At 48.3% G+C, this 27,500-nt stretch overlaps 2 protein-coding genes across 2 annotated transcripts in view; both read left to right on the forward strand.

The window, feature by feature from the left end:
- The window catches only part of LOC310824384 (sperm-associated antigen 17-like), a gene marked incomplete at its 5' end in the record, with an annotated part of 18,976 nt that extends 12,292 nt beyond the window's left edge, over nt 1-6,684 (forward strand). The window contains 8 exons of the mRNA XM_083697638.1: nt 1-73; nt 1,606-1,699; nt 1,964-2,193; nt 3,037-3,215; nt 3,287-3,347; nt 3,469-3,625; nt 6,121-6,285; nt 6,430-6,684. The exon at nt 1-73 is cut by the window's left edge and continues 39 nt beyond it. Of these exons, the coding sequence (XP_083553764.1) occupies nt 1-73; nt 1,606-1,699; nt 1,964-2,193; nt 3,037-3,215; nt 3,287-3,347; nt 3,469-3,625; nt 6,121-6,285; nt 6,430-6,440 (970 nt within the window). The remainder of the gene's footprint in view (nt 74-1,605; nt 1,700-1,963; nt 2,194-3,036; nt 3,216-3,286; nt 3,348-3,468; nt 3,626-6,120; nt 6,286-6,429) is intronic.
- Nucleotides 6,685-20,445: 13,761 nt separating this feature from the next.
- Nucleotides 20,446-27,500, forward strand: part of LOC310824383 (cilia and flagella-associated protein 47-like) — a gene marked incomplete at both ends in the record, with an annotated part of 33,604 nt that continues 26,549 nt past the window's right edge. Inside the window, 11 exons of the mRNA XM_083697637.1 lie at nt 20,446-20,506; nt 20,847-20,985; nt 21,178-21,397; nt 21,603-21,772; nt 21,942-22,069; nt 22,246-22,475; nt 22,729-22,924; nt 23,276-23,498; nt 23,598-23,750; nt 25,851-26,037; nt 27,063-27,159. Coding sequence (XP_083553763.1) covers nt 20,446-20,506; nt 20,847-20,985; nt 21,178-21,397; nt 21,603-21,772; nt 21,942-22,069; nt 22,246-22,475; nt 22,729-22,924; nt 23,276-23,498; nt 23,598-23,750; nt 25,851-26,037; nt 27,063-27,159 — 1,804 coding nt within the window. The remainder of the gene's footprint in view (nt 20,507-20,846; nt 20,986-21,177; nt 21,398-21,602; nt 21,773-21,941; nt 22,070-22,245; nt 22,476-22,728; nt 22,925-23,275; nt 23,499-23,597; nt 23,751-25,850; nt 26,038-27,062; nt 27,160-27,500) is intronic.

Genomic DNA, 27,500 nt, shown 5'->3' on the forward strand with positions numbered 1-27,500 from the left:
GAGGAGGAGGATCATCACTCCCTACTTTCAACCCGACGGAGAGAGACGGGGAGGAGCCCAGTCCTCACAGGAGGCCAGTCCCACATGCACAGCCTCACCAGCCTCTCAGGGTTCTCCCCTAACCCTAACCTAACCTAACCCCTCTCAGAGTTCTCCCCTAACCCTAACCTAACCCTAACCCCTCTCAGCGTTCTCCCCTAACCCTAACCTAACCCTAATCTAACCCTAACCCTAACCTAACCCCTCTCAGGGTTCTCCCCTAACCCTAACCTAACCCTAATCTAACCCTAACCTAACCTAACCCCTCTCAGAGTTCTCCCCTAACCCTAACCTAACCCTAACCCTAACCTAACCTAACCCCTCTCAGGGTTCTCCCCTAACCCTAACCTAACCCTAATCTAACCCTAACCCTAACCTAACCCCTCTCAGGGTTCTCCCCTAACCCTAACCCTAACCCCTCTCAGGGTTCTCCCCTAACCCTAACCCTAACCCCTCTCAGGGTTCTCCCCAGGATGTTAGAACAGCGTGGTGCTGGGGTGCATCATTAAAACCTGACTCATTCATGTCAGAATACGCAAAAAATACTAAAACACTGAATTCACTGAGGAACATCATAACACTTTACCTTTCACTATCATTACTACATACACTCACCGGCCACTTTATTAGGTACACCTTGCTAGTACCGGGTTGGACCCCCTTTTGCCTTCAGAACTGCCTTCATTCTTTGTGGCATAGATTCAACAAGGTGCTGGAAACATTCCTCAGAGATTTTGGTCCATATTGACATTTCCAATCTATTGTCCAATTTTGGTGAGCCCGTGCGAATTGTAGCCTCAGTTTCCTGTTCTTAGCTGACAGGAGTGGCACCCGGAGTGGTCTTCTACTGCTGTAGCCCACCTGCTTCAAGGTTTGATGTGTTGTGCGTTCAGAGATGGTCTTCTGCATACCTTGGTTGTAACGAGTGGTTATTTGAGTTACTGTTGCCTTTCTATCATCTCGAACCAGTCTGGCCATTCTCCTCTGACCTCTGGCATCAACAAGGCATTTTCGCCCAGAGAACTGCCGCTCACTGGATATTTTCTCTTTTTCGGACCGTTCTCTGTAAACCCTACAGATGGTTGTGCGTGAAAATCCCAGTAGATCAGCAGTTTCTGAGATACTCAGACCAGCCCGTCTGGCACCAACAACCACGCCACGTTCATAGTCACTTAAATCACCTTTCTTCCCCATTCTGATGCTCAGTTTGAACTTCAGCAGGTCGTCTTGACCAGGTCTACATGCCTAAATGCATTGAGTTGCTGCCATGTGATTGGCTGATTAGATATTTGCGTTAACAAACAGTTGAACAGGTGGTACCTAATAAAGTGGCCGGTGAGTGTATATAGTTCAATAAACATAGTTCCTCTATCATTACTACATATATAGTTTAATAAAGATAGTTACTCTTGACTCTGAAGAACTCTGGTATATGAATATAAATATTACAGATATCATAGATATTCGATATTATAGATATCATAGATATGACAGATATTAGATATTAGATATTGGATATTGGATATTCTAGATGTTTTAGAGATGTTCTGTGTGTGTTCTGACCAGGGACCTGACATGACCTCTCTCTCCCGGGACCTTCCTCCCTTCCCCAAGACCAGCCAATCAGAGGCTCTCATCAGAGACGCTCCGCCAGAGACAGGTAGACACGCCCCTCGTAGTCCCAGTCCTAGACATGTTCTATCATAGTCCCAGTCCTAGACATGTTCTATCATAGTCCCAGTCCTAGACATGTTCTATCATAGTCCCAGTCCTAGACATGTTCTATCATAGTCCCAGTCCTAGACATGTTCTATCATAGTCCCAGTCCTAGACATGTTCTATCATAGTCCCAGTCCTAGACATGGAATGATCAAGACACGTCCTCATCAGTTATTCAGGTTGTGTTTGTGTCTGATTGGTCCAGCTCAGCGACCCCTGAACCCAACACTCTCTCATGCAGCAGGAAGTGATGCGCTGCCTGTTGGGAGACCCACCAATCCCAGCCCTCCGACGGCAGCTCCGCCCCCCCCTGTGTGTGTAGGGGACAGCAGGGGCGGGGCTGCCAGCAGGGGCGGGGCTGTAGGGAACCCCCGCAGGAGCAACCTGACCTCCTCCATCCTCACACCCACCCCCCACAGCCAGCCCAACCAGCAGGTACACACACACACACACACACACACACACAAAACATACATACACACACACACACACAAAACATACACACACACACACAAAATATACACACACACACACACACACACACACAAAACATACACACACACACACACACACACAAAACATACATACACACACACACACACAAAACATACACACACACACAAAATATACACACACACACACACACACACACAAAACATACACACACACACACACACACACACAAAACATACACACACACACATAAAATATACACACATACACACAAAACATACACACACACACACAAAACATACACACACACACAAAACATACATACACACACACAAAATATACACACACACACACACAAGACATACACACACACAAAACATACACACACACACACACACAAAACATACACACACACACACAAAATATACACACACACACACACAAAACATACACACACACACACACAAAACATACACACACACATAAAATATACACACACACACAAAACATACACACAAAATATACACACACACACACACACAAGACATACACACACACAAAACATACATACACACACAAAATATACACACACACACATAAAATATACACACACACACACAAAACATACACACACATACAAAACATACATACACACAAAACATACACACACACACAAAATATACACACACACACACACACACACAAGACATACACACACACACACAAAACATACACACACACACACACAAAACATACACACACACAAAACATACATACACACACAGACACACACACACACTCATGTTAAACGTTGCTGTGGTTCAGTTCATGTCTGTGGAGGAGCCTGTGAGGAGGAAGGGGCGGACCGTGTCTGTGATTGGTCAGCAGCCGGCCCGGCGGGGGTTTGAGCTCCTCCCCTCAGAGGTCGTCTTCGGAACACTGAGGGAAGGGTCGACCTACGCCGTCACCGTGGTGATGAGGAACGTGGGCGTCGACACCTGCAGGTCTGAAGCTGTTTAAATGTTGTTTAGGTTGCTGTGGAAACTGGTGTAATTATGGGATGTTGTGCTGGCAGGTTCAGTGTGAAGCAGCCGTCTCCTGGAACTGGCATCAGAGTCCTCTACAGCCCCGGACCTGTACGTGCCTGTCTACCTGTCTACCTGTCTGCCTGTCTGTCTGTCTGCCTGCCTGCCTGTCTGTCTGTCTGCCTGCCTGCCTGTCTGTCTGTCTGTCTGACTCCAACTCTGCCCCCTGCAGGTGGCTGCTGGTATGAAGACAGAGCTGCAGGTGCAGCTGTTTGCCATGGCGATGGGGGAGGAGGAGGCGGAGAGAGAAGCCTGTCTGTCTCACCACCTGTCTCACCTCCTCCACATCCTCACAGAGAGCCAGGTCATCCACCTGCCTGTCTCTGCCAATATCCTTCTACTGGGCTCTAGGGCTGCTGACACTGGTGTCTCTACTGGTTAGACTGGTGTCTCTACTGGTTAGACTGGTGTCTCTACTGGTTACACTGGTGTCTCTACTGGTTAGACTGGTGTCTCTACTGGTTAGACTGGTGTCTACTGGTTACACTGGTGTCTCTACTGGTTACCCTGGTGTCTCTACTGGTTACACTGGTGTCTCTACTGGTTAGACTGGTGTCTACTGGTTACACTGGTGTCTCTACTGGTTAGACTGGTGTCTCTACTGGTTAGACTGGTGTCTCTACTGGTTACCTTGGTGTCTCTACTGGTTACACTGGTGTCTCTACTGGTTAGACTGGTGTCTCTACTGGTTAGACTGGTGTCTCTACTGGTTACCCTGGTGTCTCTACTGGTTAGACTGGTGTCTACTGGTTACACTGGTGTCTCTACTGGTTACCTTGGTGTCTCTACTGGTTACCCTGGTGTCTCTACTGGTTAGACTGGTGTCTCTACTGGTTAGACTGGTGTCTCTACTGGTTACCTTGGTGTCTCTACTGGTTACACTGGTGTCTCTACTGGTTAGACTGGTGTCTCTACTGGTTAGACTGGTGTCTCTACTGGTTACCCTGGTGTCTCTACTGGTTAGACTGGTGTCTCTACTGGTTAGACTGGTGTCTCTACTGGTTAGACTGGTGTCTCTACTGGTTACCCTGGTGTCTCTACTGGTTAGACTGGTGTCTCTACTGGTTAGACTGGTGTCTCTACTGGTTACACTGGTGTCTCTACTGGTTACCTTGGTGTCTCTACTGGTTAGACTGGTGTCTCTACTGGTTACCCTGGTGTCTCTACTGGTTACCTTGGTGTCTCTACTGGTTACCTTGGTGTCTCTACTGGTTACACTGGTGTCTCTACTGGTTAGACTGGTGTCTCTACTGGTTAGACTGGTGTCTCTACTGGTTAGACTGGTGTCTCTACTGGTTAGACTGGTATCTCTACTGGTTAGACTGGTGTCTCTACTGGTTAGACTGGTGTCTCTACTGGTTAGACTGGTGTCTCTACTGGTTACACTGGTGTCTCTACTGGTTACCTTGGTGTCTCTACTGGTTACACTGGTGTCTCTACTGGTTACCTTGGTGTCTCTACTGGTTAGACTGGTGTCTCTACTGGTTAGACTGGTGTCTCTACTGGTTACACTGGTGTCTCTACTGGTTAGACTGGTGTCTCTACTGGTTAGACTGGTGTCTCTACTGGTTAGACTGGTGTCTCTACTGGTTACACTGGTGTCTCTACTGGTTACCTTGGTGTCTCTACTGGTTACCTTGGTGTCTCTACTGGTTACACTGGTGTCTCTACTGGTTACCCTGGTGTCTACTGGTTAGACTGGTGTCTCTACTGGTTACCCTGGTGTCTCTACTGGTTAGACTGGTGTCTCTACTGGTTACACTGGTGTCTCTACTGGTTAGACTGGTGTCTCTACTGGTTACCCTGGTGTCTACTGGTTAGACTGGTGTCTCTACTGGTTAGACTGGTGTCTCTACTGGTTACCTTGGTGTCTCTACTGGTTACACTGGTGTCTCTACTGGTTACACTGGTGTCTCTACTGGTTAGACTGGTGTCTCTACTGGTTACACTGGTGTCTCTACTGGTTACACTGGTGTCTCTACTGGTTAGACTGGTGTCTCTACAGAGCACAGGGGACTCAGAGCGTGTGGTGAAGCCAGGGAAGGATAGACTTACAGGTCTGACAGGGTGGAGGGACATGGTAAGGTAAGGTAAGGTAAGGGGGTGGAGGGACAGGGTAAGGTAAGGTAAGGTAAGGGGGTGGAGGGACATGGTAAGGTAAGGTAAGGTAAGGGAAGGGGGTGGAGGGACATGGTAAGGTAAGGTAAGGTAAGGGAAGGGAAGGGGGTGGAGGGACATGGTAAGGTAAGGTAAGGGAAGGGAAGGGGGTGGAGGGACATGGTAAGGTAAGGTAAGGTAAGGGAAGGGGGTGGAGGGACAGGGTAAGGTAAGGTAAGGTAAGGGAAGGGGGTGGAGGGACATGGTAAGGTAAGGTAAGGTAAGGGAAGGGAAGGGGGTGGAGGGACATGGTAAGGTAAGGTAAGGTAAGGGAAGGGGGTGGAGGGACAGGGTAAGGTAAGGTAAGGTAAGGGAAGGGGGTGGAGGGACATGGTAAGGTAAGGTAAGGTAAGGGAAGGGGGTGGAGGGACAGGGTAAGGTAAGGTAAGGGAAGGGGGTGGAGGGACAGGGTAAGGTAAGGTAAGGTAAGGGAAGGGGGTGGAGGGACAGGGTAAGGTAAGGTAAGGGAAGGGGGTGGAGGGACAGGGTAAGGCCTGTCTCAGGAGGGTTGATGCTGTGTGTTGTTGAGAGCTGGAGAGCATGGGGGTTGTGTGTGTGTGTGTGTGTGTGTGTGTGTGTGTGTGTGTGTGTGTGTGTGTGTCTGTAACAGCAGTGTCTCAGGCAGAGCAGCAGGGTCCTGTTGTCCCCCCTTAACAGATGGTCTCACCCATCCTTGCTGAGCAGCTGTATGAGAGCACGGCCAAGGACCGTACCAACGGGCTCCAGACAGGGGTGTCCAGGGTCCGCCTCATCTCCTCCACCCCCTCCGTCAGACGAGGGGTTGTCCTGCCTCACAGACCGCCCCTCGGACCACCCCTCGCCACTTCAACAGGTCAGTCTGCGTTTCTACATGGCTTCCAACACAAGCCTCTCAGACAGGCCTCCCTCTGAATACCCGAGCACAGCTCTCAGATACGTCACAGGCTATATGGACTAACCCTAACCCCTCCACTGAAACTGTGTTTGTTGTTCCCAGGTGACCTCTGACCCCGGAACCCTAATGGCCACAGAGGCTTCCACCTGCACCTGTGGGTCCCATGTCCCTGGTCACATGTCCCATGTAAAAAATGGGTGTTTTACATGGCTGTGTGGCCTCATTATCTCACATGAATAAAACTAACATGAATGGAACCTTGAACAACTGAAATGGAAGACTACTGATATTGTACTGGTGAAGAGAATGTGACCTATGTTTCTATGTCAACACTGTATGAAGCCTATATATATAGCATATGGGAAGCTAATGCTTAACCTTAACCACTCCAAGTGAATGTCTAATACTTACCTGTGTTGGAACTAAGTCGCAAGTTGTAATTCATGGAACTCTTCCACATCATCTCTTACCGGTTTTTACGCATTTTATGTCAAAACAGGTGGACACAGGTCCAAATGCCTGAGTCCTTTTGGCGCCAAAAATAAAATCCTTTATTTCAACTTCAAACATCCCCAGACCCTAACTCCCCCCAGAACCTTCCTCTGGGCTCCCCCGGGGGGCCGGGCCCACAGAGCAGGTGGAGACATCCCCGGGGGGCCGGGCCCACAGAGCAGGTGGAGACATCCCCGGGGGGCCGGGCCCACAGAGCAGGTGGAGACATCCCCGGGGGGCCGGGCCCACAGAGCAGGTGGAGACATCCCCGGGGGGCCGGGCCCACAGAGCAGGTGGAGACATCCCCGGGGGGCCGGGCCCACAGAGCAGGTGGAGACATCCCCGGGGGGCCGGGCCCACAGAGCAGGTGGAGACATCCCCGGGGGAAATGACGATCTCTGGGGCCTCTGGGGGGAAAAACATCTAAACCACATTATGTGCTACCAGTATCCAGTCAGCCCCCCACACACACACACACACACACACACACACACACACACACACACACACACAAAATAAAGCAGGAGTGGAGAGGAGGGCAGTGCGCCCCCCTGTGGGCTGACTCAGTGCGGTGTCGTCAGCTGATATTTGTGGTGTCGCTTCACACTGTTGAGTCTTTGCCGACAACGGGCCACAGGCTGACTGGGACTGATGTTCTGTTCCTCCAGAACTGGGACTGATGTTCTGTTCCTCCAGAACTGGGACTGCTGGCTGAAAGTCTTACCTGTGATGACTGTAGTTCTTTCACTTACTTTAGGCAAATGGACTTGGCTCTGGATAAGAGCGTCTGCTAAATGATTCAATTGTAAAATATAATGCAGGACATGAATCTTGATGGTTGGCTGACGGTTAATGCATAGGATATGAGTTGTGTAATTACTATTTCAACCTGAAGTTTCTAAGTAAATACCAGGTCATTTCTATACTGTAAATAATATCTTATCCTCACCTTCAGTAGTGGTGGTCTGTCACAGTCTGCAGGGCTTTTCTTAAGTACTGCATGCACATCAATAGGTTCAACTGAGCCCCTTCATAGAAGTCAGGCCAGAACACAGGGTTGTAGACCTTGAAGGGGGGGAGGTTCAGACCGTCCGCTGATGATCAAAGTCAGCGTAAACAAGCTCCGTCAGTCACCAGATGGACCTGTGCTGCTCCTGCCTCAAAGCAGACAGACTGAGGCTGCTCTCATGAGGGACTTGGGAAAAGGTAGGAAAGACATATTAAATTTAAAAATAAAAAAAAACATAAATATGTTGTTGTTAAAAAATGTAAAAAGCTGCTATACCTCCACCAGCTCTGCTCTAACATGGAATGAAACCAAACATGTTCTTACTTTGTCCAGAGATGCCAACAGCTCCATTGAGGACCAGCAGAATCACAGAGGGTCCATATCTGAGCCTGACGCTGTGGAGAGAGAGAGAGAGGACTGCAGAATCCCACTCACACCAGGCTTTGAAGAGGAGGACAATACCCTGTTGTTGTTGTTGTTGTTGTTGTTGTTGCTGTGCAGCCAATCAGTATTACATTTAATCTTACATGACTTGTTGACAGGTAGGTTTGAAAGGACTGAACACTCAACAGTACCATTTTTAGGAAAGGCTAGATTTCACAGCTGTACAGCTGTCATTTAAAACCTAGTTGTTGGTCTTTAATAGAGTTACTGTATCAGAGAAATTACTGTATTGACAATAAACGTAGTGGTATTTTGTTCTGAGTTGGCCTCCTCTCTCTTATGAGAGGCCGTAACTCAAACATCAACTCTCACAAACACAGATGAAACTCACACATTCGTATGTAATTGAATACATGCACATTGCGCATATAGGCTCTGAAACCTCAACCAAAGACTATTGCGTTCACATGCGCACAGCGAACATCAATTAACGGGCCAATTACCGTGCAGGCGGTGAACACCTGTCTCTCCTAACTGAGGTTATAGCCAGGCCGGGTGGGTTCGGGTGGAGGCGAGGCCATGGCACCGAGGAGAACACGGCAGGTCAGCGACAAGACAGAGGGATACACCGACGGGCGACTGAGCAAAGAGGCGCGTCGAAAGAAAGCACAACTCTTCATCCAACAGTTTAGGAAAGAAGGTTTGGATTTCAAGTTTCTTAAATATAGGCTATTGTCTCCGTCCCACCCCACGTATGTTCTTCTATGAACCCCCCTCACAGCCCAGGACCGCATCGACGAGATGGAGGCCAGGTTGGAGCAGCTCTTGGCGTCCATTGACCGGGTCTTCCATGTGGAGTTGATGAAGATGCCCGCTGCGCTGCAGAACACGTTGATTCAAGACTTGCTAGATGGTAAGACTTAAGAAATTACTTCTAAATTACTTTAAAATCCCAATTCTTAAGAACGGTTTAGAATTTATGAAGTTGAAATGTGTTAGGGTCACGTGAAAAGAAGGGTGACATTGTTTAGTTAGGGAGTTAATTAATCGACTGTAACTCATCTTAAGACACCCGATTACAGGTACTTTTTCTTGAAAAGGAGTAGAAGTGGAGGGTTTAGTACATGAATGAATGAGACACTAAGGAACTACTGTCCACCCCAGCATGGCCAGGCCTGCTAGATCTCAGGGAACTTTGAACCTGAACTGTATGAATCCACTACAACAAGTAGCCAACATGGGGATCAGTAGGACCGACAACCTGCTACATGTAGAAGAATGAGATCTGCTGGTTAACGGATATGACGTCCCCTTGATTCCTAGCTGAAGCCAATGACGTGGCAGAGGGAGACGTCACCGTCGCTATGAAGGTAACGTGACCAGAGGGTTTAAAGGGTAAATGCTGCCCCCTTGTGGTCGACTACAGCAGTAACTACAGTCGGACTACAGTGCTATCATCATCTCACACTGTCATTGTAACAGACGGAGTCTCCTGAGAATTACCAGCCTCTTACCAGGAAGCCCAGTAAGAAAGGTGATTTAACTAATGGTGATAATCAGTACATTTATTGATTGGAGTCTTGTTGTCAATGGCTCTACTTTGTTATTTCTGCAGTCAAAGTGTGTGTGTGTGTGTGTGTCTCTGTCTGTCTGTCTGTCTGTCTGTCTGTCTGAAGGTGCTCTGAAACGGATTCCATCAACTCTAAATAAGAGAGCTACAACTCAACCACCGAAGGTAGCCCCCGGAACTACTGACATGAGACCATCCTAACTGGGAAGAGACTAGGCGTTGTTACTGGGAGGTGTACTAGTAACTGGATGTTACTGGGAGGTGTACGTGTTACTGGGAGGTGTTACTGGGAGGTGTTACTGGGAGGTGTTACTGGGAGGTGTACTACTAACTGGATGTTACTGGGAGGTGTTACTGGGAGGTGTTACTGGGAGGTGTTACTGGGAGGTGTACTACTAACTGGATGTTACTGGGAGGTGTTACTGGGAGGTGTTGCTGGTAACTGGATGTTGTTTCAGAAGGGCGCTGGGAAGACTAAGTCACTGGCCGGAAGTTCAAGCACAGGAAGCCTGAGGTAACGCTCCAAATTGTCAATCAAACGAGCAACCGTAGACGACCTTCCATTGGTGGTCGGCACTGCCCGGGTACGGCTGTCCTCGTCACCTTAACCACAGCACTGTACCAAACTAATGTCACCTTAATCACAGAACACCAGGGGAGGCTGGTGGAGGTTGAAGTCTGAGGACGGGCTCATTGGAATGTTTGATAGCATTCCTTATTCCATTCCATGCATTAGAATGAGCCCGTCCTCCGATTTCTACCTCTACCGCCTCCCCTGGTACAAATACGAGAGGAAAAGCACTTGTAGCAGTTAGTCCATTACCAGGTGAACAGTGCCCTCTGCTGGTTGATGTTGTTTGTTCTCTCAGGAGCGCTTCAACCGTCAGTTCAAGCAGAACCCAAAGTCGCGTCGCCAAAGTCAGTCAGACTCCGCTGGCTGGAGCTAAACCCAGGTGTGGAAGCACTTAAATGGCGTTGTCTGAACATGTCAAACATTAAAGTGTGTGTGTCTAGGTCTAACCCCTCCCGTGTGTGTGTCTAGGTCTAACCCCTCCCGTGTGTGTGTCTAGGTCTGCGTCGGCCAGTGACCACATGTCCTGCTCCATGTCGGGCACGGCCCATGTGGCCATCTCCACAGCTCAGGGAGAGGTACTTTTTATTGTATTGCATGTTCTCAGGGTTTTGGCGTGGCTTTTGGATGGAGGTTGATGACTTCCTTTTCCTCCTCCCAGACGTTCTGCATCTCTGACGAGTTCAAAGACGACATTGATGTCGGCCTACTGGATGACATGGCAGTTCTACAGATGCAGAGGCTGATGGTAACATGTTTTATTGTTATTTCTTGTGTTTTGTTTATGAACCTGAGCACAATGTAACATTTCATACCCTGCATCTCTCCTTCCTGTTTAGTCACTGATGAATCACCTGTCCAACAAAGCCAAAGAACTCAACCACAGTGTGTGAGGGGGGTTGGGGTTAACCCTGACCCTAACCCTAACCCAACCACAGTGTGAGAGGGGGGGGCAGAAACCACCATTGTGTGAGGGGGGGCAGAAACAACTCTGCACAGACACTTATTAATGTTTTTACTTTAAATGTATGTTTCAATAATAAAGTCTATATTTATTATACATGGTCAAGTGTCAGTGTTCAACATGGTGGGATGTGTCCCTTCTAGGTGGACTGGTCTACACACACTGCTCCTGTGGCTGGCTGAGTGGCTGGCTGGCTGGCTGGCTGGCTGAGTGGCTGGCTGGCTGAGTGGCTGGCTGGCTGAGTGGCTGGCTGGCTGAGTGGCTGGCTGGCTGAGTGGCTGGCTGGCTGAGTGGCTGGCTGGCTGAGTGGCTGGCTGGCTGAGTGGCTGGCTGGCTGAGTGGCTGGCTGGCTGGCTGAGTGGCTGGCTGGCTGAGTGGGTGGCTGGCTGGCTGGCTGAGTGGCTGGCTGGCTGGCTGAGTGGCTGGCTGAGTGGCTGGCTGGCTGGCTGAGTGGCTGGCTGGCTGAGTGGCTGAGTGGCTGGCTGAGTGGCTGGCTGGCTGAGTGGCTGGCTGGCTGAGTGGCTGGCTGGCTGAGTGGCTGGCTGGCTGAGTGGCTGGCTGGCTGAGTGGCTGGCTGGCTGAGTGGCTGGCTGGCTGAGTGGCTGGCTGGCTGAGTGGCTGGCTGGCTGAGTGGCTGGCTGGCTGAGTGGCTGGCTGGCTGAGTGGCTGGCTGGCTGAGTGGCTGGCTGGCTGAGTGGCTGGCTGGCTGAGTGGCTGGCTGGCTGAGTGGCTGGCTGGCTGAGTGGCTGGCTGAGTGGCTGGCTGAGTGGCTGGCTGAGTGGCTGGCTGAGTGGCTGGCTGAGTGGCTGGCTGAGTGGCTGGCTGAGTGGCTGGCTGGCTGAGGGCTCCAATGAAGCGCCGCCTCGTGTTGTTTATGCAGATGAGGCTGCCTCTAGGTCTCCTGGGTAATATAATAAATAAAATGACTAAGGTTGGGTTAGGGATGGGCTCGGACTAAGGTTGGGTTAGGGATGGGCTAGGACTAAGGGTGGGTTAGGGATGGGCTAGGACTAAGGGTGGGTTAGGGATGGGCTCGGACTAAGGGTGGGTTAGGGATGGGCTAGGACTAAGGTTGTCTTAGGGATGGACTAAAGTTGGGTTAGGCTTAGGGATGGGCTAGGACTAATGGTTGGAATTACCACAAGCTGATATGTCATATCTTGTGATGTTTCCCGCCCCCTGTCCCCCATGTCTCCCCCATGGGGGGGACACACAGGAGAGAGTATTATGGGGTGGAAGGAAGGAGATTGGTGAGCACGTCTGACCAAGTTGGACAATTGTTGTGAAATCAGCAACTACTCAACACTGATGCTCTTGAACACCTCTGTCCATTTAAGGTCAGAGCTCTCTTTTTATGAGGGAAAGTGGGTGGGCAGGGGGGCTCCAGTCAGTACAACACTTCTACCTTCACATGACTTGTCTCCTCTTCTGCTACATCTGTGAGAGGGAAAGGTATGAACTTAGCTACGTCTGTTGATTTTCTGTAATGTTGTAACAACTTATTCACAGTTTTTTCAGTTCTTCTTGATGGGGGGCAATGTTTTATTTATTGTAGAGTCTACCTGTATGGTAAGACTGAACTTTAAAAGGGTGTGCATTGTTTATATCCTGTATATTTCTATATAGTTTTTCTCCTTGTTGTTACCATTGTAAGTGTGATTATTGTCCTGTGGCCCCCAGGCTCCAGTGCTCCCATGCAGGTCTGTTCCAGTGCAGTTTGACAGGTCTGGTGTTTCTGATGGAGGGGGAGGTGCTGTATAGAACCACCCAGTGGAATGAGGGTCTCCTGCACTCTTGTGGTGGAAGTCTAGGATTTACCACTCTGTCCTTTAGCTCTTCAGAGATGAGATTCAAGAAATGAAGTCCTGAGTAGCCACAATATCTGAGTCCGGTATTTATTATTGCTTGCAAACAAGAGACATTTGCATTTATGACATTTAGCAGACGCCTTTCTCCAAAGCGACTTACAACAAATACATTTCTTTAAGTAAGAGAATCATCTATCCAACAGACATCATAAAACAAAGTAATCAATGCTCAGACCAGGGGCCATTGGCAGTCGTAATGCCAGAAGGCATATATATATATATATATATATATATTTTTTTTTTTTTATTATTATTTATTAACAGGAGAGAACTTGTACAGAGGGGAAGTGGGGGTGAAGAGGTCTCTAGGGTTAGGGTTAGTACAGGGGGGTAGTGGGGGTGAAGAGGTCTCTAGGGTTAGGGTTAGTACAGGGGGGTAGTGGGGGTGAAGAGGTCTTAGGAAGGACAGTTAAGATGCCTGAAGAGATGGGTTTTTAATCTACGGTGGAAGATTGGTAGCTGAGGCTTTTGAGGCTTTTGTGAGGCTGAGGCTTTTGAAGGGAGGGGGTGGTGGAGACAAGGTCTGGGTGGGGTTCATCCCACTAGTAACAGGTAAACCCATACAGTTAGTTTGTAAACCAGAGGCTTCCAGGTCTGCAGCACTGCTGGTTTCCTTCTCTCCCTGGTAGTTACATTGGTAGTCCAGAGAGTCACTCACCTGGTGTCCCAGGTCTGAACCAGTCCCTGATGAAAACCAGCTGTGCTGTGGGCCTCAAGGTCTGGATTTGAGGCTGAGAGCTTCCATCCAAACACCATTCCCGCTGTGGGCTCCTCTGTAATGTGGTCTAGCTGGTGTGAATGTTGAAGGGATCAGCTGCAGCCCCCTCACCAACACTGGTTTGGCTCAGCCAACACAACTCTACTGTACATAGCTTACTGTGTTTGTCTTGGTTTCCCCTGACTACCAGGTGCTGCACTGGTGAGTGGAGTGCAGTCAGAGTGGTTCTGCAGAGGAGCAACTGCACTCTGTCCGGCCAGAGTTTGTGAAATGAGTGTCAGGACCAGTTCTAGATTATCTACTGGATGGACTTCTGCAGAGAGTCCTCAGTAAGCTTGAGGAGGAGTTGGTGAAGGAGAAACCTGGGAGGGCAGAGAGAGCACGTGTCACTATTGACATGGTTCTCAGGAAAGGAGCTTGTTCCTGTTCCATCATGAAAACACTTCTACTTGAATTGGACCCCTTCCTTTGTACAACACTTGGACTCCACTAACACAGTGTTAGAATGAGGCGTTGCTGGGTTTGGCCTCGGACCAGATTCTTTATTTACCATACATTATATTATATATATACACGTTATATATATGTGTTATATCATATACATACGTTATATTATATAGATACATTATATTATATATGTTATATTATATATATTTACATTATATTTGATTGCACACAACCCCCTTAGACAACACACATGCACCCCCCCACTCCATCTTGTAAATGAATGTCCCTAACCGTTTTTCATAAGGCTTTATTTTTGGTGTTCAATCAATGTTTAATACTTGATGACTTTAGGCTACTCTGTTTTTTGTTTGTTTGTTTGTTTGTTTGTTTGTTAACCTTGATAGTAATAGCCACAATTATGTAGATTATGCTGAAGGGTGGAGCAGAAGAGGTCATAGGTCAACATCAGAGTTTGGTGCCCCTGCAGCCGTTGAATGTAAATAAAGGCCCAGAATAATTAAACTATTGCTCTGTTATTTTGCTTCGACAATGAAGTTAACTTTGATAATAGAACAGACTCTGTGTCTGTGAGGGTGAAGTTAGACGCAGGTGTCCAGCGTTAATTAGAGAAGTGTTTTACTCCTTAATGTAATCTCGTCAGACCCAGGGAGTTGAGTTTGTGGTCCGCAGAGCCTGGCACAGGGCCAGATAAGACTGGGTGAAGAGGTAGCTCATTATTTGGTTAAGGTCTCACCGCTGCATGTGACTTTATACCCTGCCAGACATTGATGTGGACAGCTCGCTGTTGATTTGAAACCCAAAACCTGTTACAGTGTTTTAATCTGATAGGGCGATTTTGATTCCTCCCATTAGAGAAGACCAATCAGTGCAATGTTAAATCTGAACCAGGTAGAACTGTGAATGCACAGCAGAATTATACTTTGAGAAATGGCTGATCCAGAACTTTCTCCCAGGCACCTTCTTTGCCATGTCTCTCAAGTAAATAAAAGTTACACCATAACATATTTTATTCATTATAATGCACACTTTATGCACATAGCCAGCTACTGTAGCCAGACAGAGCCACATAATGCTGTATCTCAAGTGACATTTCAGGATGTTTGTCGGGCTGTTCCTGCCTGCTGTCCTCAGCTGTCCTCAGCTGTCCTCAGCAGCACGTCGCCTGACACAACCCTAACTCTAACCCTAACCTTAACCCTAACTTTAACCCTAACTCTAACCCTAACCCTAACCCTGACCCTAACCCTAACCCCAACCCTAACCCTGTCCTCAGCTGTCCTCAGCAGCACGTCGCCTGACACAACCCTAACTCTAACCCTAACCTTAACCCTAACTTTAACCCTAACCCTAACCTTAACCCTAACTCTAACTCTAACTCTAACCCTAACCTTAACTCTAACCCTAACCTTAACCCTATCCTTAACCCTAACCTTAACCCTAACCCTAACCTTACCCCTAACCTTAACTCTAACCCTAACCTTAACCTTAACTCTAACCCTAACCTTAACCCTAACCCTAACCCTAACCCTAACCCTATCCCTAACCTTAACCCTAACCCTAACCCTATCCCTAATCCCAACTCTAACCCTAACCTTAACCCCAACCCCAACCTAGGCCCTGATTCTAATCCTAACCCTTCTGATCCTAACCCCAACCCTTACCTTAACCCTATCCTTAACCCTAACCCTAACCTTAACCCTAACAATAACCCTGACCCTAACCCCAACTCTAACCCCAACCCTAACCACAACCCTAACCCTAACCCCTACCCCAACCCATGCCCTGATCCTAATCTTAACACTGGCCTCAACCCAGCCTACACTTCTATTCCCCACTCTCTTCCTCCCTCCAACCTTAACTCTACTTCTATTCCCCACTCTCTTTCCCCCCCTAACCTTAACCCTACTCCTATTCCCCACTCTCTTTCCCCCCCTTTGGTTCCCCCGACCCAACCTAGCATCTTGATTCCCTTAGTAACCACATTTTCACATAGAACAAAAATCTTACATCAGACTCTCAAACACAACTTTGTCACCAGCCAACAAACCTTTGCACCTCTACAATTATACAGGATCATTTCAGCCTACCGTAAAAATAAAAATCTACTAGACATTTTGGTTCACTCAAGATTCAGCAGGACATTGACACAACCCCTTCACCCTCATACCACTCACTTTAGACAGAGAAAATACATCAGTAATCCCCACAGTCGCACCTCATCCCCTATTTTAGACTCATTCACTTTAACATCCACCAACGTCATTTATATTATCACATGCACACTTTGTCACAAACACTACATAGGGGAAACAGCACACACCATAGAAACACGATTGAAACAGCACCTGTACAACATTAAAAAAGGTCAACTACAAACACACATAGTCACACACTTCCAAGAGCACTCCATCACTCACCTCAGCATATCAGGACTGCAATCAAACAGTTTATGGACCGTTGAGCAGCGGAGAGCAAATGAAAGGAGATGGATACATTTATTACGAACCATCGAACCCACAGGGCTAAATAAAAGATTTTAACAGTTCACGTGTCAGTGTGAGTGATTGTGGGTTTCAATTGTTGTATATGTATATGTAAATGTATATATGTGTTAATTTATAGAGGTGATACACCTTATTTATTTATACTCCCTTTACATCAGCACTTTTTATATCAGAATGTATGTGATGATTTATTATTTTATTATACTATATAGAGAAAGAGATTACTCTTTCTCCTTTTCATTATCACGTGTGTAATTGGTGTATTTTAGCACTTTGAAAATTAGCACTTATAAGAGATTTTGTGTGTTTTACAGTGTGTCTTTAGGATGGATTTAAGCACTTTTTCCTTTTACATCAGCACTTTTGGTATGAAATATTATGTCATTATTTATTATAGTAAGTTTATATATATATATATATGTGTGTGTGTGTGTGTGTGGATGTTCAGACACAAAGAAAAGGACAAACACAATGTATACATTCTCCTTGATTTATTTAAATAGAAGGGAGGGTATACTATAGGCCAGTGCAATACAGACTAAGCAGTCATTGTAAATCTAGCTATAAACTTCCCTCACCCTAACCCTAACCCTAACTCTAACCCTAACTCTAACCCTAACCCTAACTCTAACTCTAACCCTAACTCTAACTCTAACCCTAACTCTAACTCTAACCCTAACTCTAACCCTAACCCTAACTCTAACCCTAACCCTAACTCTAACCCTACTCTAACCCTAACCCTACTCTAACCCTTACCCTAACCCTAACTCTAACTCTAACTCTAACTCTAACTCTAACTCTAACCCTAACCCTAACCCTCTAACTCTAACCCTAACTCTAACCCTAACTCTAACTCTAACTCTAACCCTAACCCTAACCCTAACCCTAACCCTAACCCTAACTCTAACTCTAACTCTAACCCTAACTCTAACCCTAACTCTAACTCTAACTCCCTAACTCTAACCCTAACTCTAACCCTAACTCTAACTCTAACCCTAACCCTAACTCTAACTCTAACCCTAACTCTAACCCTAACTCTAACTCTAACCCTAACCCTAACTCTAACTCTAACTCTAACTCTAACTCTAACCCTAACTCTAACTCTAACCCTAACTCTAACTCTAACCCTAACTCTAACCCTAACCCTAACTCTAACTCTAACCCTAACTCTAACCCTAACTCTAACTCTAACCCTAACCCTAACTCTAAACCCTAACTCTAACTCTAACCCTAACTCTAACTCTAACCCTAACTCTAACTCTAACCCTAACTCTAACTCTAACTCTAACCCTAACCCTAACTCTAACTCTAACCCCTAACTCTAACTCTAACTCTAACTCTAACCCTAACTCTAACCCTAACTCTAACCCTAACTCTAACCCCTAACCCTAACTCTAACTCTAACTCTAACCCTAACTCTAACTCTAACTCTAACCCTAACTCTAACTCTAACTCTAACCCTAACCCTAACTCTAACTCTAACCCTAACTCTAACCCTAACCCTAACCCTAACTCTAACTCTAACTCTAACCCTAACCCTAACTCTAACCCTAACTCTAACTCTAACCCTAACCCTAACCCTAACTCTAACTCTAACTCTAACCCTAACCCTAACTCTAACTCTAACTCTAACTCTAACTCTAACTCTAACCCTAACCCTAACTCTAACTCTAACTCTAACTCTAACTCTAACTCTAACCCTAACTCTAACTCTAACTCTAACTCTAACCCTAACCCTAACCCTAACTCTAACTCTAACTCTAACTCTAACCCTAACCCTAACCCTAACCCTAACTCTAACTCTAACCCTAACTCTAACTCTAACTCTAACTCTAACTCTAACTCTAACTCTAACTCTAACTCTAACTCTAACCCTAACTCTAACTCTAACTCTAACTCTAACTCTAACTCTAACCCTAACTCTAACTCTAACTCTAACTCTAACCCTAACCCTAACCCTAACTCTAACTCTAACTCTAACTCTAACCCTAACCCTAACTCTAACTCTAACTCTAACCCTAACTCTAACTCTAACTCTAACTCTAACTCTAACTCTAACTCTAACTCTAACCCTAACCCTAACCCTAACTCTAACTCTAACTCTAACTCTAACCCTAACCCTAACTCTAACTCTAACTCTAACTCTAACTCTAACTCTAACCCTAACCCTAACTCTAACTCTAACTCTAACCCTAACTCTAACTCTAACCCTAACTCTAACTCTAACTCTAACCCCTAACTCTAACTCTAACTCTAACTCTAACCCCTAACCCTAACTCTAACCCTAACCCTAACTCTAACTCTAACTCTAACTCTAACTCTAACTCTAACTCTAACTCTAACTCTAACTCTAACTCTAACTCTAACTCTAACTCTAACCCTAACTCTAACTCTAACTCTAACTCTAACCCTCGCAGACGTGTTCCGCTCCCAACCTTCCCCTCCTCTGATTGGTCCTCCGCTCGGTGAGTGGCTGCCCATGTTGCCTGGCAACTATGAACGCTGTCAACTTCGATAACGCTGCTAACGCTGCTAACGCTGCTAGCATAACTAACATAACTAACTCAGATAACTTAACTAACATAACTAACTCAGATAACTAACTCAGATAACTTAACTAACATAACTAACTCAGATAACTAACTCAGATAACTAACTCAGATAACTAACTCAGATAACTTAACTAACTCAACTATCGGTATGTGACTATCAACAAAGTTGCTAAGCTGTGTAAGTGCAGATATGTGCGCAAAACGTATTGAATTCGGATAACCAGAAGAATTTCCCTCGTCTTCAATATTAAGATCAAACCGGTGTCATGGCAGCGAGTTCTGTTCGAATAAATCCTCCGGTTGTTGAATTCACCGCCGTTAAAGCCGGGGGGTTTTACCGGGCCACGGTCACGGTAACGAACACGGGAACGACCTCCACACGGATGCGTCTGCTGGAGCCCACCTCGAAGGTACACCCGGCTCCGGTCACCCACACACTTTAACCCCACTCTTCTAACCCCACTCTCATCTTTACCAACAGGTCTAAACTGTGTCTGACTCAAGTTGCCACAAGAGTTTGGAGAGCAGAGCAGACTGACTGTTTTGCCTACACACACATCCCATAACAGCTACCTATCAACTAGGTGGCCAGTTAAACTGTGTGTTAAGACTAGGGGGTCTTGTGTGAATATTGATTATGATTCTTCCATTGTATGTCTCTCTCACACTCATCTCCCTCCTTCCCCCTGATAAGCTGTTCAGGTTGAGGGTGAGGAACCCTGGCCGGCCGGTGGCACCGGGCCTGGCCCTGACCGGAGCCCTGGACTTCAGGCCAGAGGCAGATGAGGCCGTCCGGGACCGCCTACTGCTGCTCCTGGAACACGGCGCCATTGAGATCCCCCTCATAGCGTACGTGGACGGGCCACGCTTACCTTGATAGGCCATGTTAGGCAAGAATGCACTGGTAATGTGTGTGTGTGTGTGTGTGTGTGTGTGTGTGTGTGTGTGTGTGTGTGTGTGTAGGTCTCCTCTGGCCTGTTTTCTCACCATCGAGCCTCTGGCTGACTTTGGCTCCGTGATGGCGAACAGTCAGGTGATCAGCCGGGAGGTGGAGTTGACCAACCAGGGATCAGCTCCAGGTATGAAGCTCCTCCTCCCAACCCACCGTTCAACCTGTTTCATCTCCACTAGAAACTATTTGTATTGTTGTTTTTACTGTCTGTGCTTTTGTTTGACTTTTTATTGATCTGTCTATTCTTGTTCTCCATGGAATGTCGTGTCTTTGAGTACTGAGAAAAGCGCTAAACAAAATAAAAACATTATTATTATTATTATTATTATTATGTCTATTATTATTATTTCTATGATTATTATTATTATGTCATGATTCTCTAATCAGTGGAGCGTCTCGTCCTGTCTGTAGCTGCCAGGGTGTGGTAGCTAGCGGTGACTGACAGGTGGTTGTTTCCGTGGCTACAGGAGCCTTCCAGGTGCTGTACAGTGGAGACCCCTCCCTCAGACTGGCCCCCTGCAGTGGCGTCCTGCTGCCTGGCGCCACCCAGAGGCTGCAGGTGGAACTGTGCACTGACAGAGCCAGGCGTGTCCGGGAGGAGGCTCGGTAAGAACTCTAGTGTGACATCACTTCCCAGAGCCACTCCCACACCTTGATGCTGCATCACCTGAGGTGGTCTCTGGTATTTATGTACCCCCCCCCCCCACACACACACACACACACCCTCCACCACTCTCTCTCTCTCTCTCTCTCTCTCTCTCTCTGTCTCTGCCCACCCCCCCCCCCCCCCAGGGTGAGGCTGCAGGGTGGGGAGGATGTGTTGGTGCAGATCCGTGCTGACGTGGTGGATCAGTGTCTGGAGCTGTGTGACCTCCAGGGGGCGCCGCTGGCCTGCCTGCGCTTCAGCCCCGCCTTCTTTGGGACCTCCCGTCTGGAGCGGGTGGTCCTGAAGAACAACGGCCCACAGGCCTGCCACTGGGTCTCGCTGCTGCAGGACCACGCCCCCGGGACTGAAGTGGTACACACGCACACACACACACACATACAGCAAGTTCAAACACAGAAGCACATTTCTACTTAAACTATGTTAGATAGGGGTTACAGATCTGTATGGGTACCTAGTTCGTGCTTTAACCAAGGTGTGTGTGTGTGTGTGTGTGTGTGTGTGTGTGTGTGTGTGTGTGTGTGTGTGTGTGTGTGTGTGTGTGTGTGTGTGTTCTCAGGGCATCGACCTCCAGAGGAGTACAGATGCAGCGCTGCTGGAGAGGATGGTGCGTAACAGCGCCGCCCCAGTGGACGCCTCCAGCGTCATGGCCTGTGTTCCCAACGAGGGCAGACTGGGACCCTACGAGAAGACCACCCTGTCTGTCTGCTTCAGCCCTGTCAGCAGAAGGTACAGTCCTGCCTAGCTGTGTGTGTGTGTGTCTGTGTGTATGTGTGGATGATGTAAGTGCAGTGTCTGTGTGTGTGTGTGTGTGTGTGTGTGTGTGTGTGTGTGTGTGTGTGTGTGTGTGTGTGTGTGTGTGTGGATGATGTAAGTACAGTGTGTGTGCGTCCAGCAGGGGCAGTAGAGAGGGCTGTGTTGGAGCGCCAGGCAGGCAGGACTATGCTCTGTTCCTGCAGTTTGAGATGGTGGGCAGCAAAGACAGATCCAAGACCCCCCAGGCCTCCACCCTGCTGCCCCACCACGGTACAGACACACTCACCAGCATGGTGTCTGTACTTCTCCTGACACTGTCTGTACTTCTCCTAACATAGTGTCTGTACTTCTCCTGACATAGTGTCTGTACTTCCCTGTCAGACAGCAGGTTGGACAGGTTATGTTGTGGTCAGGTGGTTGTCATAGTAACTGTGTCTCCTGGTCAGGTGGTTGCTGCGTAGAGCTGGCCGTGATTGGCTCAGGCCTCCCCGTCGCCCTGGTGCCTAGCCCCGCCCACAGCTTCAGCTTCCAGCAGTGCATGATGGGACAGCGCGTGGACGTTGTGTGTGTGCTGCAGAACCCCTCCGCCCTGCTGCCTGTCGCCTTCAGGTTCCGCAAGGTGGCCAACTTCATCAGCGACCCGGCCAGTGGCACCATCGCCCCCAGACAGGGCCAGGTGAGCCAGTCTGAACCTCTTTGAACCAGTCTGAACCAATCTATCCCATTCTAAACCAGTCTAAGCCTGTCTGAACCAGTCTAAACCAGTCTAAACCAGTCTAAGCCAGTCTGAACCAGTCTGAACCAGTCTGAACCAGTCAGCAGTATCCTAGGTCTGATCTAACCTATAACTAACATTTACATTTTGTTTCGTTTTTATTTCTTCATATTATGTGTGTGTGTGTGTGTGCGTGTGTGTGCGTGTGTATCAGGACGTGGTGCTGTCCTTCGCCCCCCACCAGATGGGGCGGTTCCATGTGCGTCAGGTTCTGGACCTGTTGGGTCAGGTTGCTCACCTGGACGCCACCTCCGCTAAGCTCCGCCTCCGCAGCTTCCACAGCGTCACCCTGCACCTATCAGCCACCTGCCAAGCCCTGACCACGCCCACCGCCACCAAGCTCAACCCCGGTCAGTCCCAGCCTCCACCAAGCATCACTTAGACCTGTCTGTCTCTCTGAGAGTTGAGTTCGACCTGTCTGTCTCTGAAAAGTTGAGTTAGACCTGTCTGTCTCTCTGAGAAGAGTTGAGTTAGACCTGTCTGTCTCTCTGAGAGTTGAGTTGGACCTGTCTGTCTCTCTGAGAAGAGTTGAGTTAGACCTGTCTGTCTCTCTGAGAGTTGAGTTGGACCTGTCTGTCTCTCTGAGAAGAGTTGAGTTAGACCTGTCTGTCTCTCTGAGAGTTGAGTTGGACCTGTCTGTCTCTCTGAGAAGAGTTGAGTTAGACCTGTCTGTGGTATCGTTGTCCTGCTCCTCCGTGCAGGCATCACCCCGGTGCTGACCAATGAGACAGGGCGGGGGCGTGTCCTCTCCAGTGCGCTGGGCAGCTGTGTAGGAGCCGTTCACGCCGCTGTCCTCAGCGCCGCCAAGACCCGCCTCCACGCCCACCGCCGCCGCCGCCGCAGCCTTGACCACACCCACCTGGTGGCCTTCCCCAATGACAGAGCAGCCAGCATTCGCCCCGCCTCCCCAGACACACAATACAGGTGAGAGGGCCCAGGCCCCGCCCCCAGCCCCCCCCCCCCCCCCCCAAGGCCCCGCCCCCACATAACAGTGTGTGATAGTGATGATGTCACTTCCCCCAGGACCATCTTCACGGGCGTGGAGCGTTACCGCTTCGTGGATCCTGACTACGCCTTCAGCCAGGAGGAGGCGGAGCAGAGACACACACACACACACCGTTACCTGGCCTTCATCAGGGGGCTGCGCTCCGCCAGGCTGAACACACACACACAGAGGTACGCTACACACACACACACACACAGAGGTAAACTACACACACACACACACACACACACACAGAGGTACACTACACACACACACAGAGGTAAACTACACACACACACACACACACACACACAGAGGTACACTACACACACACACAGAGGTAAACTACACACACACACACACACACACACACAGGTACGTTACACACACACACACACACACACACAGAGGTAAACTACACACACACACACACACAGAGGTACACTACACACACACACACACACACACACACACACACACACACATACACAGAGGTACACTACACACACACACACACACACACACACAGAGGTACGCTACACACACACACACACAGACAGATACGCCCCACACACACACACACACACAGGTATGCTACACACACACACACACACACACACACACACACACACAGAGGTACACTACACACACACACACACACACACATAGAGGTACGCTACACACACATACACACACACACAGGTATGCTACACACACACACACACACACACAGAGGTACGCTACACACACACACACACACACACACACACAGGTATGCTACACACACACACACACACACACACACACACACACACACACAGAGGTACGCTACACACACACACACACACACACACACACAGAGGTACACTACACACACACACACACACAGAGGTACACTACACACACACACATAGAGGTACGCTACACACTGTGGTGGAAGTCTAGGATTTACCACTCTGTACTTTAGCTCTTCGGAGGTAAGAATCAAGAAACAAGTCCTGAGTCGCCACAATATCTGAGTCCAGTATTTATTGCTTGCAAACAAGAGACAAGAGCGTAACAGCAGCCCACCGTAGAACCGGGGGTCCGTTCAGCACAAGTCTGAAGAGACAATGATCAGGTTCGTCTTTTATACAGTTTAAACATCATGCCAGGCGCCGCCACGGCTATCGGCTGATGGGCCTGTGCTTACGTGAGAAAGGGCGGGAGAGAATGAACAATGGGGAGACTTTCCTACTGATTAATCGCCGTTCAACATTTCACACCTATCGACAGGATGCGCCTGTCCCCCCATTATTGCTCTCTCTGACCACTCCCTCAGATCACCGCTGGTCACATGGTAAATCATACAGTGCTTCTCAGAACAACGGCTATAGAACTTTCGAGGTGTGGCAAGAGAAAATGTCATCACAGTAGTTACACAAGTTGTATCAGTCATATGAAAGTGTATAACCTGAAAATAGTTCTATGAATGTATTTTCCATAACAACACACACACACACACACACACACACACACACACACAGAGGTACACTACACACACACACACACACAGGTATGCTACACACACACACACACACTCACACAGAGGTACGCTACACACACACACACACACACACACACACACACACACAGAGGTACACTACACACACACACATAGAGGTACGCCACACACACACACACACACACACAGATATGCCACATACACACACACACACAGGTATGCTACACACACACACACACACAGAGGTACGCTACACACACACACACACACAGAGGTACACGACACACACACAGGTACGCTACACACACACACACACACACACACACACACACACACACACACACAGAGGTACACTACACACACACACACAGGTATGCTACACACACACACACACACACAGAGGTACGCTACACACACACACACAGATACACCACACACACACACACACACACAGGTATGCTACACACACACACACACAGAGGTACGCTACACACACACACACACACACACACACACACACATAGAGGTACACTACACACACACACACAGAGGTACACTACACACACACACACACAGAGGTACACTACACACACACACACACACACACACAGAGGTACTCTACACACACATACGCACACAGAGGTACGCCACACACACACACACACACACACACACACACACAGCTACCTAGCCTGAATTCTACACTATATGTATGGAGGATGTGTACTGTATGTTGTGTGATGTGATTGGTTGAGTTGGCTGTGCTGTGTTGTGATTGGTTGAGCAGGCTGCATGAGGAGGTGGAAGATGATGTTGACATCGGGATTCGCCCCGCGGCGGGGCTCCTCCCACCCAAACTCTCCGTGCGGGACCTGGAGACCAATCACAGCGAGGGGCGGGGCCGAGACCCGCAGGGCCGCCTCCTCACCATGTGTACGCTGGCTGCCATGGAAACCAGGTCTACCTCCAGACAGGTGATTCTGCTTCTACTTTGAAGTTCTTCTCTATTAGACTTCTATTAGACTTCTATTAGACTTCTATTAGACTTCTATTCAGCACAGAGACATTTGATAACGTCTAATTCTCCAGGAGTCTAGAGTGGTCAGTAGGTGTAGAGTGGTCAGTAGGTGTAGAGTGGTCAGTAGGTGTGTAGAGTGGTCAGTAGGTGTAGAGTGGTCAGTAGGTGTAGAGTGGTCAGTAGGTGTAGAGTGGTCAGTAGGTGTAGAGTGGTCAGTAGGTGTAGAGTGGTCAGTAGGTGTGTAGAGTGGTCAGTAGGTGTGTAGAGTGGTCAGTAGGTGTAGAGTGGTCAGTAGGTGTAGAGTGGTCAGTAGGTGTGTAGAGTGGTCAGTAGGTGTGTAGAGTGGTCAGTAAGTCTAGAGTGGTCAGTAGGTGTGTAGAGTGGTCAGTAGGTGTGTAGAGTGGTCAGTAGGTGTGTAGAGTGGTCAGTAGGTGTGTAGAGTGGTCAGTAGGTGTAGAGTGGTCAGTAGGTGTGTAGAGTGGTCAGTAGGTGTAGAGTGGTCAGTAGGTGTAGAGTGGTCAGTAGGTGTAGAGTGGTCAGTAGGTGTGTAGAGTGGTCAGTAGGTGTAGAGTGGTCAGTAGGTGTGTAGAGTGGTCAGTAGGTGTGTAGAGTGGTCAGTAGGTGTAGAGTGGTCAGTAGGTGTGTAGAGTGGTCAGTAGGTGTAGAGTGGTCAGTAGGTGTGTAGAGTGGTCAGTAGGTGTGTAGAGTGGTCAGTAGGTGTGTAGAGTGGTCAGTAGGTGTAGAGTGGTCAGTAGGTGTGTAGAGTGGTCAGTAGGTGTGTAGAGTGGTCAGTAGGTGTAGAGTGGTCAGTAGGTGTGTAGAGTGGTCAGTAGGTGTGTAGAGTGACCTTCTCTCTGTTATTAGATGGTGAGCCATGTTCACTGTAGCATGTAGCATGATGCCTCTTCTCCCATGTTGCCATGCTCTGCTCCCTGGGTTCCTGAGCTGTCCTCACCTCCCTCTCTCCCCCCCGGTTGCCAGGTGGCCGAGGGGATCAACGCAGTCCCCTCCACCAGCCAGGAGGTGGCAGACTGCAGCCGCACACTCACAGCTCAGCAGCTCCACCTAGTGACCATAGGTAACAATGCTGCACCTGAAAACCAACAACATCACCACACAAAACACACTCCCTTCTTCAAAAGTACTACAGTAAAGATACTACAGTAAAGATACTACGGTGAAGATACTACGGTAAAGATACTATGGTAAAGATACTACGGTAAAGATACTATGGTAAAGATACTATGGTAAATGGAGAATTCTCTAATGAAAAGCTGATAAGAGTTTAGTTGAGTGGTTACAGTCAGCAGCAGCAAGCCAATAGTCTGAGAACACCATCTCACCACACACACACACACACACACACACACACACACACACACAGACACAGTGTGTTTCCTTCCTGAGTGTTTGCCAATT

Source organism: Argentina silus (assembly GCF_951799395.1).
Source record: "Argentina silus genome assembly, contig: scaffold_171, whole genome shotgun sequence".
NCBI lineage: Eukaryota > Metazoa > Chordata > Actinopteri > Argentiniformes > Argentinidae > Argentina > Argentina silus.